The sequence below is a fragment of the Gopherus evgoodei genome, chromosome 1 (assembly GCF_007399415.2).
Source record: "Gopherus evgoodei ecotype Sinaloan lineage chromosome 1, rGopEvg1_v1.p, whole genome shotgun sequence".
In the NCBI taxonomy this organism is placed as follows: domain Eukaryota; kingdom Metazoa; phylum Chordata; order Testudines; family Testudinidae; genus Gopherus; species Gopherus evgoodei.
This window is the reverse complement of record NC_044322.1, coordinates 130,526,911-130,543,762: the sequence shown is the minus strand read 5'-3', so window position 1 is coordinate 130,543,762 and position 16,852 is coordinate 130,526,911. Positions and strand designations below refer to the sequence as shown.

Sequence of the window (16,852 nt, the reverse complement as noted above, 5' to 3'; positions counted from 1 at the left end):
GACCGCTATGCCTACCTTCATGCCTCCAGCTTCCATCCTGGGCACATCACATGATCCATTGTCTACAGCCAAGCACTGAGGTACAACCGCATCTGCTCTAACCCCTCAGACAGAGACCAACACTTACAAAATCTCCACCAAGCATTCTCAAAACTACAATACCCGCACGAGGAAATAAGGAAACAGATCAACAGAGCCAGACGTGTACCCAGAAGTCTCTTACTGCAAGACAAACCGAAGAAGGAAACCAACAGGACTCCACTGGCCATCACATACAGTCCCCAGCTAAAACCCCTCCAACGCATCATCAGGGATCTACAACCCATCCTGGACAATGATCCCACACTTTCACAGGCCTTGGGTGGCAGGCCAGTTCTCGCCCACAGACAACCTGCCAACCTGAAACATATTCTCACCAGTAACTGCACACTGCACCATAGTAACTCTAGCTCAGGAACCAATCCATGCAACAAACCTCGATGCCAACTCTGCCCACATATCTACACCAGCGACACCATCACAGGACCTAACCAGATCAGCCACACCATCACCGGTTCATTCACCTGCACGTCCACCAATGTAATATAGGCCATCATATGCCAGCAATGCCCCTCTGCTATATACATCGGCCAAACTGGACAGTCTCTACGGAAAAGGATAAATGGACACAAATCAGATATTAGGAATGGCAATATACAAAAACCTGTAGGAGAACACTTCAACCTCCCTGGCCACACTATAACAGACCTTAAGGTGGCCATCCTGCAGCAAAAAAACTCCAGGACCAGTGTTCAAAGAGAAACCGCGGAGCTTCAGTTCATCTGCAAATTTCACACCACTAGCTCAGGATTAAACAGAGACTGTGAATGGCTTGCCAACTACAAAAACAGTTTCTCCTCCCTTGGTTTTCACACTTCAACTGCTAGAACAGGGCCTCATCCTCCCTGATTGAACTAACCTCGTTATCTCTAGCTTGCTTGCTTATATATACCTGCCCCTGGAAATTTCCACTACATGCATCTGACGAAGTGGGTATTCACCCACGAAAGCTCATGCTCCTAAATGTCTGTTAGTCTATAAGGTGCCACAGGATTCTTTGCTGCTTCTACATATGGAAGACAGTAACAGATGGATTAGAGAGAGTGTAGTATGCATCTCAAGAAGTGGCTCTCTTCTGCCCTCCTGAATATTTGTGATCATTTAGACTCCATGATAGTTTCATAAGAGTAGGAGTGTTGCTGATTGTCCCAGTATTGGTGTCCTGGACAAATTCCAGTTTCATTAATTGTATTCTGCCTATCCAAATGTCTCATACAATCCTAATTTCAAAAGTTTTCTCTTCGTCTCCAAAGATGCAATTCTTTGCTGTGCTGTATAAAACAGTTGGGTCAATGGAAATGATTCCCATTAACTTTAATGGGTTTTGGATCAGGCCCTTAGGATCACAGAAATGTAGAACTGGAAGGGACTTCAACAGGTCATCCAGTCATGCTTCCCGCACTGAGGTAGGACAAAGTATATCTAGACCATTCCTGACAGGTTTGTTGAACCTGTTCTTATAAACCTCCAATGTCAGGGACTCCACAACCTCCCTTGGAATGCTATTGCAGTGCTTAAATATCCTCACAGTTACGGGGAAACTTTCTAATATCTAATCTAAATCTCCCTTGCTAAAGATTAAGCCCAATCCTTCAGGAAAGTTAGGGTATGTCTACACTGCTATTAGACACCTGTGGCTGGCCTGTGCCCAGTGCTTTGGGCTTGGACTGCAGTGTTATTTAATTGTAGTGTAGACTCCTGGGATCCAGGCCCTAGGACCCTGCAATGTGGGATTCTGCCTTAGCATATTTGAAGACTTATCAGATTGGTGTCCTCCTACTCTTTTCTCAAGACTAAACATGCCTAGCTTGTTTAACCTTTCCTTGTAGGTCGGGATTTCTAAACCTATTGCCATTTTTATTGCTCTCCTCTGCACTCTCTCCAGTTTGTCCATGTAGTGGTCCCTCAGCCTCAGGCTTGGAGGGAGGCCAATCTGTCTCACTGCGTCAGGCAACAACAACAATTAGCAGTCTATAGCTCTGGCTGCTGGCTGGGGCAGAGTAGTAAGCAGTCTTTAGACCAAGCCTCCTGGCTAGGGTAGATGGCAATCACAGTCTGGGATTCGGACCCTCTGGAAGAGGTAGAGCAATGAGCAGTCTTTAGCCTGAGCCTCCTGGCAGCCAGCAAACAGTCTGGGGCTCTGGATCTCTGGGTGGGGCCCAGCAAGGAGCTGGCTTTAGCCTAGACCTCCTGAATAAGGCAGCCAGCAAACAGAAGTCGGGGCCCTCACAGCCTTCTGGCTGGGGCAAGTAAAAAACATGGCACAGGCCATCAAGCCAAGGGGAAGCAGGCCACCAAATCAGGGGTGGGATTGATGGCAGGTGGGTAGGAGGACCCAGGCCCATCCTACTCCACTGGGTTCCTGCCCAGGGTACTAATGCTGAATGATCCTGCCCCTGGGTCCGTAGGGATCTCACCAAAACATGCTTACTCACTCTCTGGCAGCCCAACTGGACTAAAGTCTGGTTTCCCTTGGCTACTTCCTACCACAGTGTTGGTGCAGGGCTTTGTGGTCCAAGGTTCCTCCATCTCTTCGGGACACATGGCTGATGGCAGTCCTGGTAACTCTTCTCTATGGCTGGGGAGCAGGGTGCTGCACAGTGCAGTTTCGGGTCTGAGTTCTGCTAGGGGCATCTGCCTTCTTCCCTTGCTCCTGCCCAACTGAGCTGCAGAGCCCAACACTGAGACTTCCTGCCACATCTCTCCACTTCCTGTGCAGAGAGCAGGGCTGGTTTGACTCTGCCTATCAAGGCAAGTGTATTGGTCCCTCACTCTCAGGCTCAAAGGGAGGCCACTCTGCCTCACCACAGTCCACATCTTTCCTAAAGTGGGGTGCCCAGAATTGGACACAGTAGTCCCGCTGAGGCCTCACCTGTGTCTAGTAGAGCAGAACAATTACCCTCCATGTCTTAAATAAGACACTCTTGTTAATACATCCCAGAATGATATTGGTCTTTTTCACAACTGCATCACATTACTGACTCATGTTCAATCTATGATCCGCTATAACCCTCATATCATTTTCTGCAGCACTACAAGCTAGCCAGTTATTCCCTATCTTGTAGTTGTACATTTGATTTGTCCTTCCTATGTGAAGCACTTTTCTTTACTGAATTGCATCTTGTTGATTTCAGACCAATTTTCTAATTTGTTAAGGCTCTTTTTAATTTTAATGCTGGCATACAAAGTGCTAGCAATCCCTCCCACCTTGGTGTCATCCACAGATTATAAAGCATAATCCCCATTCTAAGTCATGAATGAAAATATTGATTAATACCGTCCCCAGGATAAACACTTGCATTACCCCCGTAGCTATGTGCTCCTAGATTGACAGAAAACATTGATAATTACTCTTTGATTATGGTCTCTCAATAAGTTTTTTACCCACCTAGTAGTAACTTCTTCTACACCACATTTTCCTAATTTGCTTATGAGTGTATCATGTGGGATTGCGTCAGAAGCCTTATTAAAAACATATTATATCACATCTACTGTTTTCTCCCTATCCAGTAGGCCAGTAACCCTGTCAAAGAAGAAAAACAGGTTGGTTTGGCATGATTTATTTTTGACAAATCCATGTTGGCTATTACTTTTAAACCTATTATTCTCTCGGTGCTTACAAACTGTTGCATTTCATTCTATAGCTGTCAAGCACTTTCAGATGAAAAGCATTATTTAAATATGCAGCTGTCATCATCTCACTCTTTGTGGCTGCAGTAACTGAAAGCTCTTACGAGGAGCACATGCCTATTTTAACATTTTTCATATAAGCAGGCCCATCAGTATATGAGTATATAACAGATAAATTTGGTAATGAGGTCAACAGTTTATTGCATAGACCTTCAGCTGCTCCCCCTTTCTGTGCTTCTTCCTGGACTCCATAATCTCCATTGTTGCAGAGGAGCACAAGTACTTTGGCAGGCCATGATGATTCCTTTAGCTGGGGATGAGGCCACTGATGGAACTGTGTCTTGAGCCACAGATACTTTGAAAGATCAGGCTTCAAACAGGCAATAAACCCAGACTGTGAGCCAGTGGAGAGATAAAGGCATTGGAGTGACATGCTCACAGCAGCCCATCCTGTTAAGGAGGCAATCTGCCAAATTTTGCATTGTTCATTTGTCAAGGTTTTTTCCCCACTTTGAACTTTAGCGTCCAAAAAGTGGGGACCTGATCACTTCTAAGCTAAATTACCAGCTTAAATTTGGTACACTGCCACCAGCCAAAAATACAGTGTTTGACACACTTACTGTTCCCCCAAAACCTTCCCTGGGGAACCCAAGACCCAAACCCCTTGGATCTGAACACAAGGAGAAATTGGCCTCCCCCCCTTTTTTTTCCCCCCAGACTTTCCCCTCCCTGGGTTACCCTGAGAGGCTACACTGATCCAAACTCCTTGGATCTTAAAACAAAGAGGAATTAACCTTCCTGCCCCGTCCCCCCACCAATCCCTGGTGAGTTCAGACCCAATCCCCTTGGGTCTTAAAACAAGGGGGAAAAATCAATCAGGTTCTTAAAAAAATAAAGCTTTTAATTAAAGAAAGAAAAAGTAAAAATTATCTCGTAAAATCAGGATGGAAAATGTTTACAAGGTACTCAGTTTCATATAGCCTAGAGGGACTCCCCCCGCCCTTAGCCTGAGATTCAGAGTTATAGCAAACAGAGGTAAAAATCCTTCCAGCAAAAGGAAAATCATTCACAAGTTGAAAGAGAACAAATATAAGACTATTCTGCCTTGCCTGGCTACTTACAAGTTTGAAACATGAAAGAATGATTCAGAAAGATTTGGAGAGTCTGGTTGCACATCCGGTCCCTCTTTTTCCCAAGAGCGAACAATGAACAAAAAAACCCAGCACAAACAAAGACTTCCCTCCACCAAGATTTGGAAGTATCTTGTCCCCTCATTGGTCCTCTGGTCAGGTGTCAGCCAGGTTCACTGAGCTTCTTAACCTTTTACAGGTAAAAGAGACGTTAACCCTTAACCATCTGTTTATGACACCATTGCTTCCACTTTCAGACCCATATACTTTGGAGTAGATCCTCAGCTGGTCTGAAGACAACTGAAGTTAATGGTGCTATGCTGAGGATCAGACCCAGTGTGTAATCCAGTCTGGAAGTGATAAATATATGAACCACTGTGATCAGATCCTCACCAGCAAAGAAGGAGAGAAGTTTCCTAACAAGCTGGAAGTGGAAGAAAGTATTTCTAGACACTGATGGACATCTAGGATAAATGGTAAATCCAACAGGCCACAAGACTTTGTGCCCCAATTTTTTAAACAGGGAGGATTATTAACCATTGGAACAAACTAACAAGGGAAGTGGTGGATTATCCATCACTTGAGGTTTGCAAATCAAGAGTGGATATATTTTGAAAAGGCAAGTTTTAGTGAAACAAATTCTATGGCCTGTATTATGCAGGGGTCAAAGTGAATTGTCCCCTATAAATATATGAGAAAAGAGACTATATTCTTGAATGTTGTGAAGTTTTGAAAAAGTAAAATGCACCCTTATTCATAAAAATAACACCCATATTTTTATATTAGTTCATCTCTATTTTGCCCTAACAAGTCCCATATCTAAATAGTCACATATCTAAATAGGATTGGAAGGGACCGCAGGAGGTCATCTAGTCCAACCCCCTGCTCAAAGCAGGACAAATCCCCAGATAGTTTTTTTTTAACCCCAGTTCCCAAAATGGCCCCCTCAAGGATTGAACTCACAACTCTGGGTTTAGCAGGCCAATGCTCAAACCAGTCAAAGGGCTTATTTATGAAATCATTGTCTTGGGTTTATTAGCCAAAATACGCTATTGTTCACTTTACTACTTGCTCAGCTCTGAATCAAACTTACAGGATAATAATAATGATGTCAGACTATTCTTCAATCTCAAATGTCTCACTTTCTTAGTAAAAATAAACAAAATGGAATCATATTTTTATAAACTACTTTTTCCAAGGACAAGAGCAACATTTGCAGTATGCTTTTTAACTGCTTCATTTAAACTCCTTTTCTGGACTTTATACAGCAGGAAAGGTCAGTGTTAGGACTCATTCTCTATAAAGCCTTTATAGTAAGTATGATTCTGAAGTCCAAAGTTTCTCCATATTACGTTCATGGCATTTGAGCTCTGAATTTTGGTAACACACCTGGTGATATTGGGTAGTCAGACCATAACGTATTTGTTATGATTTTCAACTGGGTATGAATGGGGCCAGGATTTCACCCCAGTCATTCTGAGTGCCTTAAGTTTTGGTTTTTCAGCTAGATACATCTGAAAGGAGCTTGGGTAGAAGCTCAGCACTTTCAGACTCATTTTCAGATGTCTCAAACTAGCCACTCAAAATAATTAAACACTTTTGATTCTCCTACATGCCCCTTTATAAAATTTTGCCCATACTTCTTACATACCACCATTTACTTAGCATACAACAAGAAAATACCAACATCGCTCAATAGGGCAGTACTGTCCAAAACAGTAAAATTATGTCCACAACTTGTCACCATCACAGGGTAATATAAGTATCTTGTTTGTATCTACCTGTAGTCAGCCAAAGGCTTTTCCAAATTTGAATCCTATCACAGCCAGAAATCCTCATTTCTAAATGTGAACTGACTGTAGGTAGGACATACTTATTTTCTCTTCTACACCACCTATCCACACTATTAAGGAGATTCCCTGCTTTTTTAATGAGCATCATAAGTACACCTTGTTGACAACATCTGCTTAGGAATATGGTGAGGGAGGGGAAATTCTGTTTTTCATGTTATTGGGAAGTTCATGGAATTCTCTTTATAATAATAAAGACACTCAATGTAATGGCCACACCTTATTGGTGTTTGGCTTGCCCCAGAGTATAGACAGCATTTCCTAGCTCTTCCTCACGTGTGAACTATGTAGCACTGATTGTTCTATAGAAGAATAAAGGGCTCTCTGTTAGAAGCGCCCCCTACTGTAAGGAGAACAGAAGAGAGAGATCTGAAGAGGTATGTCTTCACACAGCTGTAACATAAGGCTACAGGGTGCTCCAGAATTCTTTGTAGTGATTGTATTAGGCCTGGTCTACACTACGCATTTAAACAGATTTTAGCAGTGTTAAATCGATTTAACGCTGCACCCGTCCACACAACGAGGCCCTTTATATCGATATAAAGAGCTCTTTAAACTGGTTTCTGTACTCCTCCCCAACGAGAGGAGTAGCGCTGAAATCGGTATTACCATATCGGATTAGGGTTAGTGTAGCTGCAAATCGACAGTATTGGCCTCCGGGCGGTATCCCACAGTGCACCATTGTGACTGCTCTGGACAGCAATCCGAACTCGGATGCACTAGCCAGGTAAACAGGAAAAGCCCCGCGACCTTTTGAAATTCATTTCCTGTTTGCCCAGCGTGGAGCTCTGATTAGCACGGGTGGCGATGCAGTCCCAAAACCAAAAAGAGCTCCAGCATAGGCCGTACGGGAGATACTGGATCTGATCGCTGTATGGGGAGACAAATCTGTTCTATCACAGCTCCGTTACAGAAGACAAAATGAGAAAGCATTTGAAAAAATCTCCAGGCTATGATAGACAGAGGCCACAGCACAGTGCTGTGTGACAAGCGTAACGGAAAGCCAAAGAATCAAATGGACGCTCATGGAGGGAGGGAGGGAGGGAGGGGATACTGAGGACTCCAGCTATCCCACAGTCCCCGCAGTCTCCGAAAAGCATTTGCATTCTTTGGCTGAGCTCCCAATGCCTGTAGGGTCAAACACATTGTCCAGGGTGTTTCAGGTATATTTCGTCAATTTACCCCCTTTCCCCCATGAAAGAAAAGGGAAAAAAATCGTTTCTTGACTTTTTTATGTCACCCTATGTCTACTGCATGCTGCTGCTAGACGCAGTGCTGTGGCAATGAATAGCAGAATCCTCTCCCCTCCCCTCCCCAGTGGCAGACGGTACAATATGACTGCTATCCATCGTCATCATCAGCCCGTGAGTGCTCCTGGCTGGCCTCAGGTGAGGTTGGCCGGGGGCGCCTGGGTAAAAATAGGAATGACTCCCGGTCATTCCCGGTAGATGGTACAGAACGGCTGGTAACCGTCCTCATCATAGCAACTGGGGGCTGAGCTCCATGAGCCCCTCCCCTCATGTCTAAAGAAAAGATTCTGTACTGCTTGGACTATCATAGTAGCTGGAGGCTGCCTACCCCTCATTTTATCTCACTAAAAAGTCAGTGTTTCTTATTCCTGCATTCTTTATTACTTCACCACACAAATGTGGGACACTGCCACGGTACCCCAGAAAGGTTGGGGGAGAAGGGAATCAACGGGTGAGGTTGTTGCAGGGGCACAACCCGTGAATGGCATGCAGCTCATCATTTCTGCGGGATCTGACATGGAGCGGCTGTGCTCTCTGGTTCTCTGGTACACTGGTTCTCTAGTACACTTGCCCCATATTTTAGGCAGGACTGACTTGATTTTTAGATAAACCATAAAGGAGGGATTGACTCGGGGAGTCATTCCCATTTTTGTCTTTGCGCCCCCGGCCGACCTCAGCTAAGGCTAGCCAGGTGCAGCAGCAAACGGTACAGAACAACGGATAACTGTCATCTCATTGCCAATTTACAATGGCACAGCAGACGGTATAGAACAACTGGTAACTATCTCTGCTACCTTGTCATGGCAAATGAATGCTGCTGTGTAGCACTGCAGTACCGCCTCTGTCAGCGGCAACCAGTACACATACGGTGACAGTGACAAAAGGCAAAACAGGCTCCATGGTTGTCATGCTATGGCGTCTGCCAGTACAATCCAGGGAAAAAGGGTGTGAAATGATTGTCTGCCGTTGCTTTCACGGAGGAAGGAATGAGTGACAATTACCCAGAATCACCCGCAACACTGTTTTTGCACCATCATGCATTGGGATCTCAACCCAGAATTCCAATGGGCAGGAGAGACTGCGGGAACTATGGGATAGCTATGGGATAGCTAACCACAGTGCAACGCTCCGGAAATCGATGTTAGCCTCGGTATATGGACACACATCACCGAATTAATGTGCTTAGTGTGGCTGCGTGCACTCGACTTTATACAATCTGTTTTACAAAACTGGTTTATGTAAAATCGGAATAATCCCGTAGTGTAGACATACCCTTAGTGTGGTTTAATTTTTATCATAAATAATTTCAGCACATATCCACTCAGACTTCCACATTAAATCCACTATTATGTTATTTAAGACAAATAACAGCAAGAAAAAGGGATTATAGTCTATTCACTCCCCTTCATTTTTACAGTGGGAGGTTATTTCACCTGCTACAACTATTAACTATTATTAATATAAATAATAAGGTACTTATCTTACATTGAAACAAATTTAAAATGTTAACTAGTCAGAAAATAACCCCACAAGGCATGTCATATGAAACAGCATTAAAACTATGAACTCTTTAAGCACTGAATTCTGTTACATACACATGAAACATGCATGAGCAGTAGAAATACAGAATCCTAAAGTTTATCCTGTGAGCTTGTAGTTAGTATTTGGGACATGGATTGTAATCATAATCAAGTATCAATTTAACATCAATTAATAAAACATCAATTCAAACATAAAAGATTTTTTTTAAAAAGTATTTCATCCACCTGCTTTTGTGTCAACTCCCCTGATAAAATTAAGAAGGAAAACTCTCTATTTATTTCAATAGTTGGTTAGGTGATTAAGTCTCAAAAAATGGAGAGTTTTCCTTAATTGAAGATTCTCAGTCCGGAGAGACACAACTAAGAAGCCTTCTCCTTACTTTAAGTACTTTATGACAGTGAAATCCTTCTTTTTGACCTGAGTTACTGGGCTCAAAAATCAGGTAACAATTTTCATTCATGCTTCTGCTTTTGACACAAGTTCTTAATCTCTGGAATCTGATAGTCACAACCGCAGTACAGCTGTTCACACTTTCTCATTACCCACCAACAAAGATTTTCTGTGACATTTGCCCACATTGAGCAGCTCACGGATGACTGTGTTTAAGACTAGCAGCAAAATGTTTCTCAAGTATTTAGCTGAGGGTGATGTGTCCGATTTCAAGTTAAGTGCTCTAATGTGGTTTTTTATACTTTCTATTTGCCTGGCTATAATTAGGTTACTTTTTAATTTAAAGATTTTGGGCTATATTCACAAAGAAAGTTAGGCACATGATGGAGAGGGAGACAACTTTTAGTCCAGTGGTTAGGATACTCAAGCCCTGAGGAGAGAGAGGGATATGAACTGGAACATGTAAAAGCAGCAAAGAATCCTGTGGCACCTTATAGACTAACAGACAGATCCAGACTAACACGGCTACCCTCTGGAACTGGAACATGACACCTCTCAGATGAGTACTCTAGCCACTGGGCTATAAGATATTCTGATGGGAGAAGAAGGGTTGCTCCGTCAGTTTTTCCCGTTGAAGCTGTTTCACTGTGGCCAAATAATGAAGGAGTCATTGGACCAGAGAGAGAGCAGCAAGCATGAGAATGACTCTGTAGCATGGTAGATAGAGAACTCACCTGGGAGAAAGGAAACCCAGGATCCAATTCTCTGGCTTCAGTTTTTCTTAAATGATTTATCCATGGTGGAAGAGCTTCAACAGAAGAGACTGAGGTAGTCCCACTTAGGAATATCTCATAGCCCTACCATTCAGGCCCTCACCTGAGAGGTCGTACACCCCAGTTCAGATTCCTTCACCCCTCCAGCAAAGTGGGAACTTGAACCATGAGTCTTTCACATCCCACATTAGTACGCTAAACACTGAACTAAAAGTTATGAGGGAGGTTCACCTCCGCCCTGGCTGTTTTGTGTAAGCATGTCATTTACAGGGGCCTGATCAACTAGGCGAGATCGGAGCATGCTTACCAGATGGGGCCTTGCTGGCAAGTCAGGTGGAAGAACACCTATCTTCCCCCGATTCATACATCACACTGGGACTTAGGCATCCGGATAACTGGCATGGGACTGCAGTGTGCATGAACAGAACAAACATAGGAACTTAGGGAAATTTTACAGCAAAAATTTGAGTGTCAACTGAGTTTAGAAGTCTATAGAGTTTGGTAATACCTAAACGGGGGCTTTGAGAATCCTAGTGGGGCCTGATTCTGCGATTTAGGTACCTAAAGTGGCAGTTAGGTGCCTAAGTCCTTTTGTGAATCAACCCTTCATGTCAAGTTGAAATTTCTGTGCCCAATTTTTATTTTTCTTGTGTAGCTAGTTACTTATGTTTGGTCGACAGAGGATCAAACTTCCCTTTAAGGGAAATTTGCTGCTTTGAAAATCCCAGCACCAGTTCTTTTCTTTATAGTTGTAATTATGGAAGAGAATGTATCCATAAGAACTTAAAATTTCCCTTTTTCATTTGTATATGCAACCTGAGAACAAATCACTCTCACCAAACAGCCAGACTGTGGGACCAGATCTCCAGCTGGGATAAACTGGCAGAGCTCCACTAATTGAGGATCTGGCCCTGGGTGTGTAGCTCTGCTGCTACTCGTCCTTTTATGACATATTGTGAAAAGAAAAGAAAAGAAAAGAAAAGAAAAGAAAAGAGTGCAATGGAGTCTGAGGAAGAACAGAGATTGCTTACTATCTCATGACTGGAACTATCTCTGTTTAATATGGACTACGTATGAATCAAAACATCCAGGAGAATAAAGCCAGATCCTGGCTATCTGGTATTTCTCAAATTGTTTTAACTATATCTTTTTGATTTTGAAACTTGCTGCTTGGTATGTTTAAAGTATTCCCAGAGAGTCCAGTTGTATCTTTGGATAGAAGTAGTGACACTCAATCTGTAAACAACTCTACAATACTAGTGCTTCAGGAACAGCTAGTCTGTTGCATTTGTCTCCAACTAGATGCTTATATTCAGTGGCCACAACTGTAAACTGTCTCGAAAGGTGAACAAAGTTAAGCTGAGGTAACGAATGGCAGTAACAAGTAGTGAAGTAGATTTGCCTAATCCTTACCACTGCGTATGAAGACCCCAAACTGGAAGCAGAGGTAGAGGAAAAGACATGATGTCCAGACATGCTAATGGCTTGGAGGGCATGACAACATGGATGTTCACCAAACATATGGCAGTCTAATGCTAAGATGGTAGTAAACAACCAACTCAGTCATAGTGATTACCACAGCACCAGGAGGAGTAGTGAAAGTTGAGGGCATAAGGAAGTTTCAATGCAAGTCTCCTTTAGTTGCTAAGATGAACAGAAATGTGTATGGAGTTGAACTCTACATGCTTGCAATCAAAATACATTGTTTGAAAGCATATTATTAAGCATGTATCTAATATTGAGATGAAAGTCTGTTTATAGTAATTTAGTAGGATGACTATGAGCCGCCAATATGATATGGCCATTAAAAAAGCTACTGCAGTTTTAGGATGCATCAGGCGAGGTATTTCCAGCAAAGACAAGGAGGCGTTAGTACCATTATACAAGGCACTGGTGAGGCCTCATCTGGAGTACTGTGTGCAGTTCTGGTCTCCTATGTTTAAGAAGGATGAATTCAAACTGGAACAGGTACAGAGAAGGGCTACTAGGATGATCCGAGGAATGGAAAATCTATCTTATGAAAGGAAACTCAAAGAGCTTGGCTTGTTTAGCCTAACCAAAAGAAGGCTGAGGGGGGATATGATTGTTCTTTATAAATATCAGAGGGATAAATATTAGGGAGGGAGAGGAATTATTTAAGCTTAGTACCAATGTGGACACAAGAACAAATTGATATAAACTGGACACTAGGAAGTTTAGAATTAGACCAAGGTTTGTAACCATTAGAGGAGGGAAGTTCTGGAACAGCCTTCCAAGGGGAGTAGTGGGGGCAAAAGACATATCTGGCTTTAAGACTAAGCTTGATAAGTTTATGGAGGGGATGGCATGATGGGATAGCCTAATTTTGGCAATTCATTTGGCAATTGATATTTGATTATCAGCAGGTAAGTATGCCCAGTGGTCTGTGATGGGATGTTAGATGGGGTGGGATCTGAGTTACTACAGAGAATTCTTTCCTGGGTGCTGGCTGGTGAGTCTTGCCCACATGCTCAGGGTTTAACTGATAGCCATATTTGGGATCGGGAAGGAATTTTCCTCCAGGGCAGATTGGCAGAGGTCCTGGAGGTTTTTCACCTTCCTCTGCAGCATTGGGCATGAGTCACTTGCTGGAGGATTCTCTGCAGCTTGAGGTCTTCAAACTACAATCTGAGGACTTCAATAACTCACACATAGGCTAAGGGTTTGCTACAGGAGTGGATGGGTGAGATTGTGTGGCCTGCGTTGTGCAGGAGGTCAGACTAGATGATCATAATGGTCCCTTCTGACCTTAAAGTCTGAGTCTATGAGTAAATATTGCTTATGTGAAGAAAGTAATTTTTTACTTGGCTTTACTAAAACCAGAATTGGCTTGGGATAGGTAAGGAGCAGGAATGCAAGATGTTCATTAACTTTTAGTACTGTTCTACTTTCACCTGATTGTTTCAAGTATGAACTGTGAGTTGTTTTCACAGGTGATTACCTCCAGAAATGGAGAGTCATTCCAAAATGCCCAGAAATAAAGCAAGCCCATTGAACGATTTGACAACTTACTGCTCTCTACAACATCAGAGGATCTGTGCCTTGAGAGGTGACTTATTTGCCTTTTAGCTGTATTGTGCCCAGAGAAGAGGACCCTACTTGACTGATTTCACCAATACAGAAGAATTACTCATTATATATTGTGCTTACTAAGAATTAACAATAACAGTACATATTAAGACTTTGCAGTTATTTTATCGTTAGTTTTTTTGATGACAGCCCTATGAAGTCTCCTTAACTCAGCTTTCCCTCCGATGACTTGCAGCATGCAGAATTTATACTGACTTCAAATGATACCAAGGGACCCACAGTATTAATAGCATCTGAGCATGACACAGCATCTAAGGAATCAGTATTAATACACATTGTTTAGTCTTCCCCTTACCAGAGCAGATTTTGCATGCAGTGGAATCGTCACAAATTTCTAATGAAGATTAAAGAAACATCTGTGAAAATTTTTAAACTCATTTAAGATAAATGTGCAACATACCTACACTCCAGTCCATTTCCTCTACAGCATCCCCATATAAACCATGTTTGCTCTTTCCTTTGAAATCCTTTGATGCATATAGAGCAGTGTGGACTTGAAGGTAGGACAGAAAAAGAAGAAATGGTGTATCAGCATTCCTGAAATAAATAAAATAAAATAACCCCCCCCCAAAGTAAGTCACTGGGACAGCAATAAAAATTTAGCAACATTTCTAACAATGAAGTTTTTCTACATGCATGTTCTATAGAACAGAAGAAATATTATATAGGGGAAGGACTAACAAAATCATTTATAGAGCAATTCTGAATCTCATGTTAGAAATGCCACTCTTAATATATATTGTACTGAAGATAAGAAATACAGACAAGTTAACCCTTCTGTTAGATTAGTTGTTATACCTCTTTAAAAAACACTGGCACAACCACTCTCCAGAATCAGGTCCTAAAAGTGCCTAGCCACTTGCCTTTCTTTCTGCATGTTATTACCAATTCAGGCTCTCTCTGACCTCACTAGGAAGCACTAGAACAATGCATAGTTTAAAAGATATACAATCCCCAAATCAAACAAGATGCTTAGCCAGCTTTCTTCTTGGCAAGCTCAACATATGGACATTTAACAACTAACAGGGTTAGCATGAGAAATAGGGATCAAAAATATATAGCTATCACTGGGAACCGAACACAATATTATTACGAAAGTTATGCATAATATATAGAGAGGTAGAAAAAATATTTTTCTCTTGTAACAATATCCACTCTTTATTCATTTCAAGTCATTTCCTATGGATTATTCTCTAATAAAGAAAGGAAAAAAGTTAACCCCCACAACAACAACAACAACAACAACAACAGAGCTTCAATTTTGCTCTTCATGGGATCTGACAATATATGTGTCTTAATCCAGAAGGCTGTGAAGGGAAAGCTTAGATAAGTATGGATTTTTGCATTACAATCCTAGTGTGGGGGACATTACTCAGAGTATTAATAATGACTAGCTGAGCTTATTGTTATGATACTCCATGCACTGTACATTTCAGCTGAACCATATGAGCAGCTAGGGTACAGTGTGTCTAGACTGACACCTTGCACACACAGGTCAGAGCAGTTTTTTTCTGTTGTACATTTCCCCATCCCATATTGTTTGTACTTATTGAACTTCTGGTGGTTAAAACACCCCCTGCCTCCCCCTCCCCAAAATACAATATTAATGTGCTGAGCCAGAAAGCCATACTTGGACATGAGGTAAGGAAAACAATGCAATAAACTTTTAACCTTTGAACTAGGAAGGTTCTCTTTTTCAGCCTTAAAGGGCCTGTAAAACCTGTGAAAAGCCCATTGATGAAAGGAATTGCTATAATACCTATATATCATTCTAAAGAAAAACAAATAGACAAACTATTCTGGTGTATTTATAAACCTATTTCAACTTGCATTTCAAAATCAATTATTTGCTGTTTAGGTTTATGATATTGTCTCATCTATGCTCTGTATGGGCCAATCATTAAGGGCTACCTATTTTTAAATTTTCCCCAACATTTCTAATAAAATATGGTTTGTCCTTTAGTTCAATAATTCTACCAGGCGGATACTTTATTTTATATTAGATTTTTATCTGTTCAGCTCTAATTAGGCACAGATACTCAAAGGTATTTAGGTGCCTCACTCACATTATTTCAGTAGGTGTTAGGCATCTAAATACCTTTGAGGACGTGTGCCTGGGAGATTATCTGGGAAAGTAGAAGTCACAAAAATAAAGACTGTTACCATAAACTGGGAATAACACAATTTCTCATATATTCTTCCCATCACTTAAAAAATAGATTTTCAACTGTTAGTATTAGAGATAATTGAAATTGCATACAAACTGTCACTTTCTAACAACATAGCAGAATTGCTACAGCTACATTTACATCAGTACCTTTAAAGGTGAGCGCCACCACATCCGTAACTAGTGTTTATTTTCATAAGATGACAGTTGTAAAATAAATAATATTAAAAAAATGCCACGATGACAAAGATCTAACTTTCATGAAGAGGTATACTCAAAATCATTTCACTGGTTTAGTTACCCACGGTTTCGCTGAACGTAAAGCTCTTGGTAACTTTACTCTTTGCAAGGCTGTAGCAGGAAATAAATCAATGGGGACACAGCCATCCGACTGATAGATAGTTGATGCAAGCAGGAAAACAAAAGTACTTAACTTTATTTAGTCTCCAGTATGTACACATGTCCAACAGGTTAGTAGAGCACCCCAAATTACCCCAGATTCATATTCACCCAGGGTCTTGAGGAGGTCTCAAGTGAATAACTGCAGACATCCAGTGGCCACCTTCTGCCTGCAGGGGAACTTGATAGATATCCAAGTGTCCATCATGCTCAGATTTTTTCTCTTTTTATATCCAATTTGTTAGTATTACATAACTTTTTTATCAACAAAAAACAGTGGCTGAGCAGAAGCTAAATTAAGTATGGAGTTTTCCAGCCTGCAGTGTGTAGCTTTCTATCAGGTAACCAGCTTTATCTCGCTTAGCAATAGTTAACTATTGCCAGACTTTCCATCTCACAAAACAACATGCTTCAGAAAAAGCTCAAGTCAGGAGGGCACAGGGTCATATTTGCTCCTTGTGGTAACTCACTCCCCTACTCCCATCTTGGTCTGTTAATTGAGCTAAGGTACAGA

At 41.8% G+C, this 16,852-nt stretch overlaps 1 protein-coding gene across 5 annotated transcripts in view; it reads right to left on the bottom strand.

Annotated features, from left to right (window-relative positions):
* Positions 1–16,852, bottom strand: part of STS (steroid sulfatase) — a 182,845-nt gene that overhangs the window by 92,647 nt on the left and 73,346 nt on the right. For all 5 annotated transcript variants that reach the window (XM_030572287.1, XM_030572271.1, XM_030572280.1 and 2 more), the window contains one exon: positions 14,173–14,309. In XM_030572287.1, coding sequence (XP_030428147.1) covers positions 14,173–14,309 — 137 coding nt within the window. The remainder of the gene's footprint in view (positions 1–14,172; positions 14,310–16,852) is intronic.